At 52.4% G+C, this 18,145-nt stretch overlaps 1 protein-coding gene across 3 annotated transcripts in view; it reads left to right on the top strand.

Moving 5' to 3' along the window:
* Nucleotides 1-18,145, top strand: part of PAN2 (poly(A) specific ribonuclease subunit PAN2) — a 152,239-nt gene that overhangs the window by 32,953 nt on the left and 101,141 nt on the right. For all 3 annotated transcript variants that reach the window (XM_075336998.1, XM_075336999.1, XM_075337000.1), the window contains one exon: nt 13,779-14,046. In XM_075336998.1, the coding sequence (XP_075193113.1) occupies nt 13,779-14,046 (268 nt within the window). The remainder of the gene's footprint in view (nt 1-13,778; nt 14,047-18,145) is intronic.

Genomic DNA, 18,145 nt, shown 5'->3' on the forward strand with positions numbered 1-18,145 from the left:
GTTTATCTCAAGAAGTCATTGCCACCATGAGACAGGCTAGGAAACCAACGTCCGCCAAGATCTACCACAGGACTTGGAAAATCTTCCTGTCGTGGTGCTCTGCTCAGGGCGTTTCTCCCTGGCCGTTTACCTTGCCCACTTTTCTGTCCTTTCTTCAATCCGGATTAGAAAAGGGTTTGTCACTAGGCTCCCTTAAGGGACAAGTCTCTGCGCTCTGTCTTTTTTCAGAAGCGCCTAGCCAGACTTCCACAGGTACGCACGTTCCTGCAGGGGGTTTGTCACATCGTACCTCCTTACAGGCGTCCGTTAGAACCCTGGGATCTGAACAGGGTGCTGATGGTTCTTCAGAAACCACCGTTCGAGCCAATGAGGGAGATCTCTCTCTCGCGCCTTTCACAGAAGGTGGTCTTCCTAGTGGCAGTCACATCACTTCGGAGAGTGTCTGAGCTAGCAGCGCTGTCATGCAAAGTCCCCTTCCTGGTGTTTCACCAGGACAAGGTGGTTCTGCGTCCGGTTCCGGAATTTCTCCCTAAGGTGGTATCCCCCTTTCATCTCAATCAGGATATCTCCTTACCCTCTTTTTGTCCTCATCCAGTTCACCAATGTGAAAAGGATTTGCACTTGTTAGATCTGGTGAGAGCACTCAGACTCTACATTTCTCGTACGGCGCCCCTGCGCCGCTCGGATGCACTCTTTGTCCTTGTCGCTGGCCAGCGTAAAGGGACACAAGCTTCCAAATCAACCCTGGCTCGGTGGATCAAGGAACCAATTCTCGAGGCTTATCGTTCCTCCGGGCTTCCGGTGCCCTCAGGGCTGAAGGCCCATTCTACCAGGGCCGTGGGAGCGTCCTGGGCTTTGCGGCACCAGGCTACAGCTCAGCAGGTGTGTCAGGCGGCTACCTGGTCGAGCCTGCACACTTTCACGAAACACTATCAGGTGCATACCTATGCTTCGGCAGATGCCAGCCTAGGTAGGCGAGTTCTTCAGGCGGCGGTTGCCCACCTGTAGGACTGAGCCGGTTACGGCTCTATTATGAGGTATTATTTACCCACCCAGGGACTGCTTTTGGACGTCCCAATTGTCTGGGTCTCCCAATGGAGCGACAAAGAAGGGAATTTTGTTTACTTACCGTAAATTCCTTTTCTTCTAGCTCCAATTGGGAGACCCAGCACCCGCCCCTGTTTTTTGTGTACACATGTTGTTCATGTTGAATGGTTTCAGTTCTCCGATATTCCTTCGGATTGAATTTACTTTAAACCGATTATAATTTTTTCCTCCTTCTTGCTTTTGCACCAAAACTGAGGAGCCCGTGAGCACGGGGGGTGTATAGGCAGAAGGGGAGGGGCTTTACACTTTTGGTGTAGTGCTTTGTGTGGCCTCCGGAGGCATAGCTATACAACCCAATTGTCTGGGTCTCCCAATTGGAGCTAGAAGAAAAGGAATTTACGGTAAGTAAACAAAATTCCCTTCTTCTTCTAGCTCCTATTGGGAGACCCAGCACCCGCCCCTGTTCCCTTCGGGCTGTTTGTTCTTTTGTGTACACATGTTGTTCATGTTGAATTGTTCTTTTGGTTCATGGTTTTCAGTTCTCCGAACATCCTTCGGATTGAATTTACCTTAGACCAATTTATAAGTTTCCTCCTTCCTGCTTTTGCACAAAAACCGACATAACTAATATGAGAATGCATGAGTGGATGTGTGCCTCCTTCCACACAAAGCATAAAACTGAGGAGCCCGTGATCCATGGGAGGGTGTATAGGCAGAGGGGAGGGGTTACACTTTTTAAAGTGTAATACTTTGTGTGGCCTCCGGAGGCAGAAGCTATACACCCAATTGTCTGGGTCTCCCAATAGGAGCTAGAAGAAAAGGAATTTACGGTAAGTAAACAAAATTTCCTTTTTTTTTTTTTTTTTTTTTTTTTTTTTCCCCTTTTGGAACGAGATGAAGAAGTGCGGGTCCACGTCTGGACCCCCGGCATGTCCCTTCTCACCCCACTGTGTCGGCGGTTTTGTAAGGTTGATTCTTAGGCTGGAGCCTTACATGCCGTGCTCCTTCACCATCCCTCCTGGGCTCTGGCTTGAAGTGGGAGCCAGCACGGTCTCCATGCTTGGCAGGAGACCGGTCTCCATCCGCAGCCCTTCATGACCCTGCTGGAACGGAGCGCTCATCCCCAGGGACCTGGCCCTGCGCCTCAGAAGCTAAGTACCTGAGACGTTTATATTTCGGGGTCCCTGTACTTTATTGTTGGGGGAGAGTGTGCTTATTAGGTTTACTGACATTTCCGGCGGGTTCTCTAGCTGTCGCCTGAGAACTGCGCTGATGGTGCCTGCGCGTCGGCCGCGCTGCTCAAATTTAGGCCCCGGCTTCGCCGGAGGCCTAGTTTGTTTCACTGCCCTCGCATGTCACTCATGCAGAGGGACAGGCTCGGCTCCTCCCGGCGGCCGTTCTGTACAGGGGAGGGACACTCCCCACTGCAGTGTGTGTCCCCCTCCCCTGTAGGTCTCAGTGGCCCTCCAGATCCCGCTCTCAAGCAAGTCCCGCCCCCTCTCCGCTACGGCGGCCATTTTTTCAGCGTTCTCTCTGCGATCAGTCATTGCAGCGCTGGTCTGCAGCATACCTGCTGAGGTGCTGTGCTTGGGGGTCCGGGCTTCGGGATCTGGAGGGCACACAACACCGCTCCAGCGGTCTGGTAAGCCACAACCGGTTGTGGACCTCTGTATATACTCTCTGGGGTTCATTCTCTGGCAGAGCCCCCACTCCAGCAGCATGTCTCACACGAGGAGCAAGGCCCCAAAGCTTTATGCTGTATGCGCTGCATGTAAGCTCCTGCTGCCTGAACCGAGCACCTATCCACATTGTGATGTCTGCTCTAACTTGGCGGTGCCACGGCCTGGAGTCTCACCCCCCAGTGGTCTCTCAGGCTGCTCCTGCTCCTGTGGCTGAACCCCCGGCTTGGGTAGAATCCTTTTCTAGGTCTATCTCCCAGTCCTTTGCTGAGTCCATGGGACTTCTGTCCAGGACTCTGATGAATATGCATCAGCCCCCTTCACAGGGTACCTCTGCTGCTAGGGGTCTCTCAGGACCGGAGCTCAGAGGATTCATCATCAGGGCCCAGACCCCCGTCCTCCTAAGACGCAGGGTTCCCTCTCCCTCCTCCTCCTGTGGCTCTGATTCCAGAGCTGACTCGCAGGATGAGGAGGATGCCTTTACAGGGGGCTCGGAGGCTAACTCCATGTACCCCATTGATCTGTCCGAGGGTGACTCAGATCTTAGTGACTTGATTGCTTCCATTAATTCTGTACTGGATCTCAATCCGCCAGTATCAGAGGCGCAACCCTCTCTGGCAGAAAAGCACCAGTTTACCTTGCCTAAGAAAACAAAGTGTGTTCTTTAACCACTCCAGTTTTCAGGCAGCTGTGACCAAACCCAGGGCCTGTCCTGACAATGACAAACTCTTCCCAAAGCGTGGTTCTGATGACCGTTTTCCCTTTCCACCTGAGGTGGTCAAGGAGTGGGCTCACTCCCCAAAGGTAGACCCTCCGGTGTCTAGGCTCGCAGCCCGGACCGTTGTGTCGGTGGCTGATGGCACCTCCCTTAAGGATTCCACTGACCGTCAGATTGACCTTCTGGCCAAATCCGTATATGAAGCGGCGAGGGCCTCGTTTTCCCCGACTTTTGCAGCAGTGTGGGCTCTCAAAGCCATCTCTGCTTCTCTAGAGGAGATGCATTCCCTCACCAGGGAATCTATGCCCGAAATGGATGCCTTAACTTCCCAAGCTTCGGCTTTTTCATTCTATGCCATGTCAGCCATGCTGGAGGCTTCTCACCGCACTGCGGTGGCTTCGGCTAATTCCCTCGCTATCCGCAGAATCTTGTGGCTTAGAGTGGAAGGCAGATGCTTCTTCAAAGAAGCACCTTGCTGGGCTCCCTTTTGCTGGGTCCTGGCTGTTCGGAGAACAGCTGGATGAAATTATTAAGGAAGCTACTGGCGGGAAGAGTACTTCCATGCCACAAACCAAGACCAGGAAAGCTGCCCAGGGTAGGAATCAGTCGAGGTTTCGCTCCTTTCGTTCCTCCAACTGGTTGTCCTCTAAGCCCTCGGCCTCGTCCACTAACTCAGCCAAGAACCAGAAATCCAACTGGCGCGTCCACAGAAGACCGCAGGAGCTGCTGCCACTAAGGCAGCCTCCTCGTGACTCTCTGCCCGCTCCAGCAACGTCTTTAGTCGGTGGCAGGCTGTCCCACTTTGGCGACGCTTGGTTTCAACACGTCTCCGATCAGTGGGTGAGAGATATCATCTCCCACGGCTACAGGATAGAATTCTCTTCCAGTCCGCCAAACAGATTTTTTTTTTTTTCTCTCAACTCCTCCCTGATCCAAGGCCGCCGCCTTCTCACAGGCCGTGGCAGCCTTGCAGGCCAATGGAGTAATTGTACCGGTTCCCGCTCGGGAACGGTTCAGAGGTTTTTACTCAAACCTCTTCCTAGTTCCCAAAAAGGACGGTACCTTCCGGCCCATCCTGGATCTCAAGCTTCTCAACAAGCATGTTCAGGTGCGGCACTTTCGCATGGAGTCTCTGAGATCAGTCACTGCCTCAATGACCCAAGGGGATTTCCTGGCGTCCATCGACATCAGAGATGCCTATCTACATGTGCCAATTGCAGTTTCACACCAGCGTTGGCTACGTTTTGCAATAGGAGAAGATAATTTCCAATTTGTGGCTCTCCCCTTCTGGTTGGCTACGGCCCCTCGGGTATTCACCAAGGTCATGGCAGCAGTGATTGCGGTTCTGCACCTCCAGGGGTTGGCAGTGCTCCCTTACCTGGACGACCTTCTAGTAAAGGCTCCATCCAGCGCAGACTGTCAGTGGAGTGTCTCGCTCACTCTCGCCACTCTAGCCCAATTCGGGTGGCTGGTTAATCTGCCCAAATCCACTCTTACTCCGAACCAGAGTCTCGCGTACCTAGGGATGCAGTTCGAGACTTTGCCGGCACTTGTGAAGTTGCCCTTAGTCAAACAGCAGTGCCTCCAACTGGCGGTGCGCTCTGCGCTGAGGCCCCTCCGTTATACCCTCAGGCGTCTGATGCAGGTGCTGGGTCAAATGGTGGCGTCCATGGAGGCTGTTCCCTTTGCCCAGTTCCATCTGCGCTCCCTGCAGCTGGACATTCTCCGCTGTTGGGACAAGCGGCCTTCCTCCTTACACTGGTTAGTGGCTCTGTCTCCACAAACCAGGAGCTCTCTTCAGTGGTGGCTTCGGCCTCTCTCCCTGTCCCAGGGACACTCCTTCCTGGCCCCGTCATGGGTGATTCTCACCACGGATGCCAGTCTATCCGGCTGGGGAGCGGTATAGCTCCACCACAGAGCGCAGGGCACTTGGACTCCGTCCGAGTCAGCCCTTTCAATCAATGTGCTGGATACCAGAGCTGTGGTTCTAGCTCTCCTAGCCTTTCACCACCTGTTGGCGGGCAGGCACATTCGAGTCCAGTCAGACAACGCGACAGCGGTTGCCTAGATCAATCACCAAGGAGGGACACGCAGCCGCCTGGCAATGATGGAGGTACAACGCATTCTTCAATGGGCGGAGGACTCCAGGTCCACCATATCCGCAGTCCACATCCCAGGCGTGGACAACTGGGAGGCAGATTCTCAGCCGTCAAAGCGTGGACGGTGGCGAGTGGTCCCTGCACCCGGCAGTATTTCAGTCGATCTGCCGCAAATGGGGCACCCCGGACGTGGACCTAATGGCATCCCGTCACAACGACAAGGTTCTCGTTTACGTGGCTCGCTCCCACGATCCTCAGGCATTCGCCGCGGACGCACTGGTTCAAGACTGGTCCCAGTTTCGTCTGTCCTACGGGTTTCCCCCTCTAGCTCTCTTGCCCAGAGTCCTGCGCAAGATCAGAATGGATGGCTGTCGAGTCATCCTCATTGCACCGGACTGGCCCAGGCGAGCTTGGTATCCAGACCTGCTCCATCTGTCCGTAGAGATGCTGTGGCATCTCCCGGACCGTCCAGACCTTCTCTCACAAGGTCCGTTTTTCCGCCCGAATTCTGCGGCTCTCAATTTGACGGCGTGGCTCTTGAGTCCTGGCTCTTGACGGCTTCTGGTATTCCTCCTGAAGTCATCTCCACTATGACTCAGGCCCGTAAGTCTTCCTCCGCTAAGATCTATCACAGGACTTGGAAAATTTTCCTGTCATGGTGTCGCTCTACCGACCATCCTCCTTGGCCATTCTCCTTGCTGACCCTTCTGTCTTTTCTACAGTCCGGTCTGCAGCTAGAACTGTCCCTCAACTCTATCAAGGGACAAGTCTCAGCTCTGTCAGTACTGTTCCAGCGGTGTCTCGCTCGGCTGGCTCAGGTCCGCACCTTCATGCAAGGCGCGTCTCACATCATTCCAACTTACCGGCGGCCCTTGGGTCCCTGGGACCTTAATTTGGTTCTCACGGTTTTGCAGAAACCCCCCTTTGAGCCTCTTAGGGAGGTCTCTGTGCATCGTCTTTCTGAGAAAGTGGCTTTTCTGGTGGCCATAACTTCTCTCAGGAGAGTCTCTGATTTGGCTGCGCTCTCCTCTGAGTCACCTTTTTTAGTTTTTCATCAAGACAAGGTGGTTCTCCGTCTGACTCCGGACTTTCTTCCTAAGGTGGTCTCCCCTTTCCACCTTAACCAGGACATTACCCTACCTTTTTGTCCGGCTCCTGTTCATCGCTTTGAAAAAGCACTGCATACTCTGGATCTGGTGCGGGCGCTCCGGATCTACGTGTCTCGCACCGCTTCTATTAGGCGGTACACTTCTCTTTTTGTGCTAACCGCATGTCGGCGCAAGGGTCACTCTGCTTCTAAGCCGACCTTAGCCCGTTGGATCAGATCGACCATTTCGGACTCCTACCAGAGTTCTCAGGTGCCTCCCCCGCCGGGGATCAAGGCACATTCGACCAGAGCTGTTGGTGCCTCTTGGGCTTTCAGGCACCAGGCTAGGGCTCAACAAGTCTGTCAGGCTGCCACTTGGACTAGCCTGCATACCTTTTCGAAGCACTACCAAGTGCATGCTCATGCTTCGGCAGATGCGAGCTTGGGCAGACGCATCCTTCAGGCGGCTGTCGCCCATTTGTGAAGTTTGGTTCTGCCTACTTCTTACTTTATTCGGTTTATTTCCCACCCAAGGACTGCTTTGGAACGTCCCATGGTCTGGGTCTCCCATAGGAACGATAAAGAAAGAGAATTTCTTTGTCGCTCCATTGGGAGACCCAGACAATTGGGTGTATAGCTATGCCTCCGGAGGCCACACAAAGTATTACACTAAAAGTGTAAAGCCCCTCCCCTTCTGCCTATACACCCCCCCGTGCTCCCACGGGCTCCTCAGTTTTCATGCTTTGTGCGAAGGAGGCAGACATGCACGCATAGCTCCACAGCTTAGTCAGCAGCAGCTGCTGACTATGTCGGATGGAAGAAAAGAGGGCCCATAACAGGGCCCCCAGCATGCTCCCTTCTCACCCCACTCTTGTCGGCGGTGTTGTTAAGGTTGAGGTATCCATTGCGGGTACGGAGGCTGGAGCCCACATGCTGTTTTCCTTCCCCATCCCCTTTAGGGCTCTGGGTGAAGTGGGATCCTAATCGGTCTCCAGGCACTGAGACCGTGCTCCATCCACAGCTCCTGGGGACTCTGCTGGATAAGGAGCCGAGTATCGTCAGGGACAAGGCCCTGCTACTTTAAGGTACTCTGTGTCCCCGTGGGGACCGCGCACAGAAACACTCCAGCATTGCTGGGTGTGTTAGTGCGCCGGGGACTGCAGCGCTGACCGCGCTTGTGCCATCACACACTGCAGCGTGGCTGGGTGTGTTAGTTTATGGGAACTACCGCGCTGACCGCCGCTGCCATTTTTACACTGCGGCGCGGCTGGGACTGTTAGTGCGCCGGGGACTACCGCGCCGACCGGGCTTATACGCCGGCCGCGCTTATAACTTTAGTCCCCGGCTTTTGCGGCCTAGTCTCACTTTTTTCCTGCCCCCAGGCCTGCCAGTCAGGGGAAGGGCGGGACACTGTACGAGAAGTCAGCACTGAGGGCTGGAACATGCTTTGCATACTCCACCCCCCTCACTGTGCACAGTGGGGCACCAGATTCCCGCACTTTCTAGGGCACGCCCACGGCTCCCTCCTCTCCTCAGGACGCCGGCAGCCATTCCTGACAGCTCTTCTGACGCTGGAGAGGGGAGACAAGCTCTGGGAGACCCAGGCAGGGATTCTGGTGATCACACAACCGCTTTGAGCGGGTGGTAAGCAGCACCTGAGGTGCTGGCCCCACTTGTGCAGAAGTGTACTTATAGATTATATGATTATAGGCTATACTTAACACTGTATGGTGCACGGTTGTTTTTTGGCTATATACCCTCCTGGTTTGCTCAGGGGAGACAACAGCATGGCGTCCACAAGAAGCAAGGGTGCCAAAGCACAGGCTTACTATGCTGCCTGCGCCGCATGTACGGCTATACTACCGGCAGGTTCCACTGACCCGCATTGTGTGCAATGCTCGGCCCCTGTAGCACTTACTCAGCCGGAGCCTCTGCTAAGGGTGGCCCAGGAGGAACCACCTGCTAACACTGTCCAGGTGACAGGGACGGAGTTTGCAGTTTTTACTGAAAGACTTTCTGAGACTATGGCTAAGATACTAGAAGCTTTGCAGTCCAGACCGGTATCTCAGACCATGGGCACTGTGGAATCATTGCTCCCTGGTTCCCCTCAGTTGGAACAACAATGTCCTCCCGGGGTGTCTCATAGATCCCAGGGTGAGGTCTCTGACACGGACCGCAGCCCCAGACCGCCTAAGCGAGCTCGCTGGGAAATTCCCTCGACATCATCACATTGTTCAGGGTCTCAGCGGGAGGACTCTCTGTATGATGAAGCGGAGGTAGCTGATCAGGATTCTGATCCTGAGGCCGCTCTCAATCTTGATACTCCGGATGGGGACGCCATAGTGAATGATCTTATCGCGTCCATCAATCAAATGTTGGCTATTTCTCCCTCAGCTCCTCCAGTAGAGGAGTCAGCTTCTCAGCAGGAGAAATTCCGTTTCAGGTTTCCCAAGCATACGAGTATGTTTCTGGACCACTCTGACTTAAGAGAGGCAGTCCAGAAACACCGAGCTTGTCCAGATAAGCGTTTTTCCAAGCGTCTTAAGGATACATGTTATCCCTTCCCCCCCTGACGTGGTCAAGGGCTGGACTCAGTGTCCCAAGGTGGATCCTCCAATCTCCAGACTGGCGGCTAGATCCATAGTTGCAGTTGAAGATGGGGCTTCACTCAAGGATGCCACTGACAGACAGATGGAGCTCTGGTTGAAATCCATCTATGAAGCTATCGGCTCGTCTTTTGCTCCAGCATTCGCAGCCGTATGGGCACTCCAAGCTATCTCAGCGGGTCAAGCGCAAATTGACGCACTCACACGTACGTCTGCGCCGCAAGTGGCGTCCATAACCTCTCAAACGTCGGCATTTGCGTCCTACGCTATTAATGCTGTCCTGGACTCTGCGAGCCGTACGGCGGTTGCAGCCGACAATTCGGTGGCAATACGCAGGGCCTTGTGGCTACGGGAATGGAAGGCAGATTCGGCTTCCAAAAAGTGCTTAACCGGTTTGCCATTTTCTGGCGACCGTTTGTTTGGTGAGAGATTGGATGAAATCATCAAACAATCCAAGGGAAAGGAAACATCCTTACCCCAGGCCAAACCAAACATACCCCAACAGAGGAGGGGACAGTCGAGGTTTCGGTCCGTTCGGGGTGCGGGCAGGTCCCAATTCTCCTCGTCCAAAAGGCCTCAGAAGGATCAGAGGAACTCCGATTCATGGCGGTCTAAGTCACGCCCTAAAAAGACCGCCGGAGGTGCCGCTACCAAGGCGGCTTCCTCATGACTTATGGCCTCCTCACACCGCATCCTCGGTCGGTGGCAGGCTCTCCCGCTTTTGTGACACCTGGCTGCCACAGGTAAAAGACTGTTGGGTGAGAGACATTCTGTCTCACGGTTACAGGATAGAGTTCAGCTCTCGTGCTCCGACTCGATTCTTCAGAACATCTCCGCCTCCCGAGCGAGCCGATGCTCTTCTGCAGGCGTTGGACACTCTGAAGGTAGAAGGAGTGGTGATCCCTGTGCCTCTTCAGCAACAGGGTCACGGTTTTTACTCCAACCTGTTTGTGGTTCCAAAGAAGGACGGGTCTTTCCGTCCTGTCCTGGACCTAAAACTGCTCAACAAACACGTAAAGACCAGGCGGTTCCGGATGGAATCCCTCCGCTCCGTCATCGCCTCAATGTCCCAAGGAGATTTCCTTGCATCGATCGATATCAAAGATGCTTATCTCCACGTACCGATTGCTCCAGAGCATCAGCGCTTCCTGCGCTTCGCCATCGGAGACGAACACCTTCAGTTCGCGGCACTGCCGTTCGGCCTTGCGACAGCCCCACGGGTTTTCACCAAGGTCATGGCTACAGTAGTTGCGGTCCTCCACTCTCAGGGTCACTCGGTGATCCCTTACTTAGACGATCTGCTGGTCAAGGCACCCTCTCAAGAGGCATGCCAACACAGCTTCAACGCTACTCTGGAGACTCTCCAGAGTTTCGGGTGGATCATCAATTTTCCAAAGTCAAATCTGACACCGGTCCAATCGCTGACATATCTTGGCATGGAGTTTCATACCCTCTCAGCGATGGTGATGCTTCCGCTGAACAAACAGCGGTCACTGCAGACAGGGTTGCAATCTCTCCTTCAAGGTCAGTCACACCCCTTGAGGCGCCTCATGCACTTCCTGGGGAAGATGGTGGCAGCAATGGAGGCAGTCCCTTTCGCGCAGTTTCACCTGCGTCCTCTTCAATGGGACATCCTACGCAAATGGGACAGGAAGCCGACGTCTCTCGACAGGAACGTCTCCCTCTCTCAGGCAACCAAAGCTTCCCTTCGGTGGTGGCTTCTTCCCACTTCTTTATCGAAGGGGAAATCCTTCCTACCCCCATCCTGGGCGGTGGTCACGACGGACGTGAGTCTCTCAGGGTGGGGAGCAGTCTTTCTCCACCACAGGGCTCAGGGTACGTGGACTCAGCAAGAGTCCTCACTTCAGATCAATGTTCTGGAGATCAGGGCAGTGTATCTTGCCCTAAAAGCGTTCCAGCCGTGGCTGGAAGGCAAGCAGATCCGAATTCAGTCGGACAACTCCACAGCGGTGGCTTACATCAACCACCAAGGCGGAACACGCAGTCGGCAAGCCTTCCAGGAAGTCCGGCGGATTTTGATGTGGGTGGAAGCCACGGCCTCCACCATCTCCGCAGTTCACATCCCGGGCGTGGAAAACTGGGAAGCAGACTTTCTCAGTCGCCAGGGCATGGACGCAGGGGAATGGTCCCTTCACCCGGACGTGTTTCAGGAGATCTGTTGCCGCTGGGGGATGCCGGACGTCGACCTAATGGCGTCCCGGCACAACAACAAGGTCACGGCATTCATGGCACGATCTCACGATCACAGAGCTCTGGCGGCAGACGCCTTAGTTCAGGATTGGTCGCAGTTTCAACTCCCTTATGTGTTTCCTCCTCTGGCACTGTTGCCCAGAGTGTTACGCAAGATCAGGGCCGACTGCCGCCGCGCCATCCTCGTCGCTCCAGACTGGCCGAGGAGGTCGTGGTACCCGGATCTGTGGCATCTCACGGTCGGCCAACCGTGGGCACTACCAGACTGACCAGACTTGCTGTCTCAAGGGCCGTTTTTCCATCTGAATTCTGCGGCCCTCAACCTGACTGTGGCCATTGAGTCCTGGATCCTAGCGTCTTCAGGATTATCTCAAGAGGTCATTGCCACTATGAGACAGGCTAGGAAACCAACGTCCGCCAAGATCTACCACAGGACGTGGAAAATATTCCTGTCGTGGTGCTCTGCTCAGGGTTTTTCTCCCTGGCCATTTGCCTTGCCCACTTTTCTGTCCTTTCTTCAATCCGGATTGGAAAAGGGTTTGTCGCTCGGCTCCCTTAAGGGACAAGTCTCTGCGCTCTCTGTGTTTTTTCAGAAGCGCCTGACCAGACTTCCACAGGTACGCACGTTCCTGCAGGGGGTTTGTCACATAGTCCCTCCTTACAAGCGTCCGTTAGAACCCTGGGATCTGAACAGGGTGCTGATGGTTCTTCAGAAACCACCGTTCGAGCCAATGAGGGATATTTCTCTCGCACGCCTTTCGCAGAAAGTGGTTTTCCTAGTAGCAGTCACTTCACTTCGGAGAGTGTCTGAGCTAGCAGCGTTGTCATGCAAAGCCCCTTTCCTGGTGTTTCACCAGGACAAGGTGGTTCTGCGTCCGGTTCCGGAATTTCTCCCTAAGGTGGTATCCCCCTTTCATCTCAATCAGGATATCTCCTTACCCTCTTTTTGTCCTCATCCAGTTCACCAATGTGAAAAGGATTTGCACTTGTTAGATCTGGTGAGAGCACTCAGATTCTACATTTCTCGTATGGCGCCCCTGCACCGCTCGGATGCACTCTTTGTCCTTATCGCTGGCCAGCGTAAAGGGACACAAGCTTCCAAATCAACCCTGGCTCGGTGGATCAAGGAACCAATTCTCGAAGCCTATCGTTCCTCGGGGCTTCCGGTTCCCTCAGGGCTGAAGGCCCATTCTACCAGGGCCGTGGGAGCGTCCTGGGCCTTGCGGCACCAGGCTACGGCTCAGCAGGTGTGTCAGGCAGCTACCTGGTCGAGCCTGCACACTTTCACGAAACACTATCGGGTGCATACCTATGCTTCGGCATATGCCAGCCTAGGTAGGCGAGTCCTTCAGGCGGCGGTTTCCCACCTGTAGGACGGCGCCGTTACGGCTCTATTATGAGGTATTATTTACCCACCCAGGGACTGCTTTTGGACGTCCCAATTGTCTGGGTCTCCCAATGGAGCGACAAAGGGAATTTTGTTTACTTACCTTAAATTCCTTTTCTTCTAGCTCCAAGTGGGAGACCCAGCACCCGCCCCTGTTTTTTTGTGTACACATGTTGTTAATGTTGAATGGTTTCAGTTCTCCGATATTCCTTCGGATTGAATTTACATTAAACCAGTTTGTAATTTTTTCCTCCTTCTTGCTTTTGCACCAAAACTGAGGAGCCCGTGGGAGCACGGGGGGTGTATAGGCCGAAGGGGAGGGGCTTTACACTTTTAGTGTAATACTTTGTGTGGCCTCCGGAGGCATAGCTATACACCCAATTGTCTGGGTCTCCCAATTGGAGCTAGAAGAAAAGGAATTTACGGTAAGTAAACAAAATTCCCTTCTTTGTTTACTTAACGTAAATTCTTTTTCTTATAGTTCCGTCTTTTGGAGACCCAGCACCCTCCCTGTTGCCTGTTGGCACTTTCTTGTTCCGCGTGTTATCACCGGCTGTTGTCGTGGACAGAGTTTCCGGTTGTTCCGGCTCTTGCTCTGTTCTACTTGTGGGTGGCTATTCTCCTTCAGCTTTTGCACTAAACTGGCTGGGTCTGCTCACCAGGGGGTGTATAAGCTCAGGGGGAGGAGCTACACTTTTTAGTACTTTGTGTGTCCTCCAGAGGTAGAAGCTAAACACCCAAGGTCTGGGTCTCCCAATACGGAACTATAAAAGAATTTACGGTAAGTAAACAAAATTCTTTTTTCTGCTCTTCTGAAACCTTGGCAAACCTACTTCTAAATGTATCTGACTTCTCCTATTTAGCTATACACATCTGTGAAGAAATTTTGTCCATTACTCTGGTCTGCTTCTAACAATCCACTTTTTCCTGTTTTAACCCTGCAGCTTTCATTACGAGATCTACGCACATTTAAAATTGAACATGAATTTGATGCTTACTCTGGTAGTTTATCTGACTTTGATGTCCATGGAAATCTTGTGGTGACGTGTGGATTCTCCAGTCGCATGAACGTTCTTGCTTGTGACAGATTCCTGAAAGTGTATGACTTGCGTATGATGCGAGCCATCACGCCTCTTCAAGTTCACATTGACCCTCTGTTTCTGCGTTTCATCCCTACTTACACTTCCCGGTTAGCTATTATTTCCCAGCGAGGTAAGCTTATTATTTTTTTTTTTTCCCACAATCAATCTACATCTACAAGAATTTAATATTTTGGTCTGCCTCTTCAAAACTCAATCAGGCGTGCTGGAATTTAGATAGTATAGTCAGCCTTTGGTCTAGGTGTTAATAACATACTTGAAGGAGCCGTTACAAAATGCAAGAAAACAAGGTATGATAAAATTTTAACAAGCAAAAAAAAACTGGTATACAATGCTAGGTCACTTGACAGTTATATCCCAGGTACTGGGATAAAGCCTTTTCCATTGGGACAGGGGATAGGTGTAGTGGAGATGGATTGAACATAATGCCTAAGGTTATGTGGATTGGAAGAGGCTATCCTCATGACCTAAGACATTCTATGTATCTCCTGTACATGCCTCCCAGGTCAGCCTGTCAGAGCTTTTCACTTGGTGCATGGTAACCCTGTGCACTGGTTTATGGTCACAGCCTCCTTTTTTATGTGCAAATCCCACCTCTTGCTCACCGCTGTCTTCTTCTCCATGCCAGCTCCTCCCTTACCCTCCTGCCCACCAGACTACCAGCACCTGCAGTTCTTTACTGCTTCTAGGAGCCACGGTCTCTTCAGCTCTTCTTCAAGACTCCTGACTGCTGATCCAGGGCAAGCTGTGCCACTTGGGGGCAGCTCCTTCCCCAGCACCTTACTCCTTGGCTCTGTCCTTTTATGCCTAACCTCAGGGAGCCTCGCTGCGACTCTAGCTCTTGTTGCTCACTTCTGAGGGAAAGTCTGACGCTCTGGTTCCTCAACCCAGATATGGCAGACCACAGGAGATCCAAGGAGCTAGCTCACACTAGTTCGTCTTTCATGTCTCCTGCTCCTCCATCTTCCAGGATGGCATAATTTTCTTTCCTCTGGCGGTTCAGTAGTTGAACCCATCGTTCAGAATCAAATTCTGACTCCAAACAGTCCGTATCTTTCAAAAAGTTAAAGCGAACTCCTCATATATTTTGCTGACCACAAAGTATTTGATGGAATTTTAGCCTGGGAATCGAAGTTTCACCCACGCCTGCTTCCCAGTTAATTCTCGCTGCCAAAGTGTGGCAGCTCGACTTAAATGGATGGGGACCATGTGCTTTCCCCGCAACCATTGGCAGCCCTGTGAAGTAATCACGGCGTTCCGATGGTAGTGTTGAGTCATGTGATTACACTGACCGTTCCATACCGTAGTACCTCTAACAGCCGCACTAGGGGCAGCTCTTAAAATGAACTTTTTTTTTTTCTTTTTTCCCCTCCACAACCCTTTTAGAAAAGTAAATTTATTAATGTTTGGTATCTACAAACCCATACTGACCTGAGGCATCACACCAGCACATCAGTTTTACCATAAAGTGAACATGGTGAATAAAATACCCCAAAAAAACAAGTGTGCAATTGCACTTTTTTTTTTTTTTTTTTTCTTCACACACTTGGCATTCTTTGCTGTTTTCCAGTAACTATATATGGTAAAACTCGTGGTTTCATTTAAAATTACAACTCATCCCACAAAAACAAGCCCTCACATGGCTAGATTGAAAATTAAGTTATGGCTCTCGGAAGCAGGGGAGCAAAAAACGAAACTGAAAACTGCTTGGTAATGGAGTTAAGGTTCTTTCATTAGTGTTGCTTCGCCTACTGATTAATCACTTATTTGTCTCAGTTGGTGTTGGCTCCTCTCCAGTAGTATACATTTGTTTTGCATAGTGGTGGCATTAGCATACATAAGTTGTCTCCTGTCTTCTCTAATGAAGACTCCAAAAGATTTTACGCTGAGTACCCAAAATCCCCTTACCATGCAGGATTGTAGCCAATGTCTGTTTTTATAATGTTACAATGTATCCACATCTGTGACTGATAGTCTATATGATTTATTCGTCAGGGCTTTTATCCCAAGATCTGGAGTAGTACAACTGTGTTCTTTGTTATCAAGATGGTGTCACAAGTGAATACACAACTCATATTTGTTAGTATTAGATCTTCATGGGACAACTTTAATGATATGTAACTTTGTACACTGTATACTTTACATTTATACAAGCTAACTCTACACACGGCCATTAATGTCAAACCTGCTGTCAAGAAAAATTAACACAACCCTAAAAACATAGCGACACTGTACCATTTAGCCATTTCTTCAGCGCTCTATTGGGAGACCCAGACGATTGGGGTATAGCTACTGCCCTCCGGAGGCCACACAAAGCACTACACTAAAAAGTGCAAGGCCCCTCCCCTTCTGGCTATACCCCCCCGTGGTATCACGGGTTCTCCAGTTTTCAAGCTTTGTGCGAAGGAGGTCAGACATCCACGCATAGCTCCACAGATTTTAGTCAGCAGTAGCTGCTGACTATTTCGGATGGAAGAAAAGAGGGCCCATATAGGGCCCCCAGCATGCTCCCTTCTCACCCGTGGATGGTGTTGTAAGGTTGAGGTACCTATTGCTGGTACAGGGGCTGGAGCCCCACATGCTGTTTTCCTTCCACATCCCCTTGTAGGGCTCTGTGGAAGTGGGATCCTGCCGGCCTCTAAGCTCTGACGCCGGGCTCCATCCACAGACCCATAGCACCTGATGGATACGGAGCAGGAGTACAATCAGGGACATGGCCCTGCATCATACAGGTACTCTGTGTCCCCGGCAGGCACAGACACACTCCGGGCTGGCTGGGTGTTGTAGTGCGCCGGGGACCGTAACGTTGGAGTTAGTGTTCCTACAGTTTACTGGGGGACTTTGTGTTGTGGGAACGCAGCGCCGACCCCCACTGGACCGGGCGGCGCTGCTGTGACTTGTGGTGCGCCGGGGACACGCCGACCGCGCTTTTACGGCGGCGGCGTTTATAAATCCAGTCCCCGGCTTTTGCGGCCTAGCTCCGCTTCGTTCCCGCCCCCACCCTGTTAATCAGGGTAGGGGAGAGACGCTGTTTCGCAGCAGCGACGAGGGCTGGAGCCTGATTTACATGCTCCAGCCCTCTCACTAGGCACAGAGGGAAGCAGGCTTCCCGCGCTTAGTCAGGAACGCCCAGGGCCCGCCCCCCTCCTCTCCCAGGACGCCGGCAGCCATTACATGCAGTCTGGCTAGAGGAAGGACGCAAGGCTCTGGGAGACCTGGACTAGGGGGCTTTTGGAGACCACACACCCGCTCTTAAGCGGGCGGTAAGCGGCTTTTCAGCTGGCCCCTCTAGTGCCTCAGTGTGTATTGGTGTACTGTGTCACCAGATATATATATATTTAGTTATTTCTTGCACTGTAAGGTCGCTTCCTGGCTGGATACCCCAGATCGCTCTGAGGAGGCAGCAACATGTCATCCACAAAACGCAAGGCTGCCAAGGCTAGGGCTGTGTACACTGCGTGTGCTGCATGTGGGGCTGCTCTACCAGCAGGTTCCAAAGACCCCCATTGTGTGCAATGCTCAGATCCGGTGCTGCTTCGCCAGCCGGAGTCCGGAGAGGTAGTGACCCAGGCTGAGACGCTTGTAAGTCCTGCCCCGGTGTCAGGGACAGACTTTGCAGTTTTTGCTGATGGAATGTCTGTGACTATGGCAAAGATCCTTGAAACTTTGCAATCCATGACTGGGGCTCAGTCTATGGACACGGCGAGGTCTCTGTCCTCTAATCCCCCTCAGTTGGAATTAGTCCAGACTGCAAGGGGGTCCCCGGCTTCCCAGGCTGAGTATTATGACTCAGATGATAGCCCCAGCCACCCTAAGCGAGCTCGCTGGGAAAGACCCTCAACGTCATCACACTGCTCAGGGTCTCAGCGCAATCAGTCGCCCTGTGATGCGTCTGAAGAGAGTGATCAGGAGTCTTATCCTGGAACCCCTCTCAATCTGGATACCCCGGATGGGGACGCCATGGTAAACGATCTTATCTCAGCCATCAATAGACTGTTGGATATTTCTCCCCCAGCTCCTTCTGCAGAGGAGGCAGCAGCAGAGCAGGAGAAGTTTCGTTTCCTCTATCCCAAGCGTAAATTGAGTGCTTTCTTGGATCACTCTGACTTCAGAGAATCAATCCAGAAACACGACGCTCATCCAGAAAGGCGTTTCTCTAAACGTTCTAAGGATACACGTTTTCCTTTCCCCCCTGATGTGGTCAAGCGCTG

Source organism: Anomaloglossus baeobatrachus, chromosome 2, assembly GCF_048569485.1.
Source record: "Anomaloglossus baeobatrachus isolate aAnoBae1 chromosome 2, aAnoBae1.hap1, whole genome shotgun sequence".
NCBI classification, from domain to species: Eukaryota; Metazoa; Chordata; class Amphibia; order Anura; family Aromobatidae; genus Anomaloglossus; species Anomaloglossus baeobatrachus.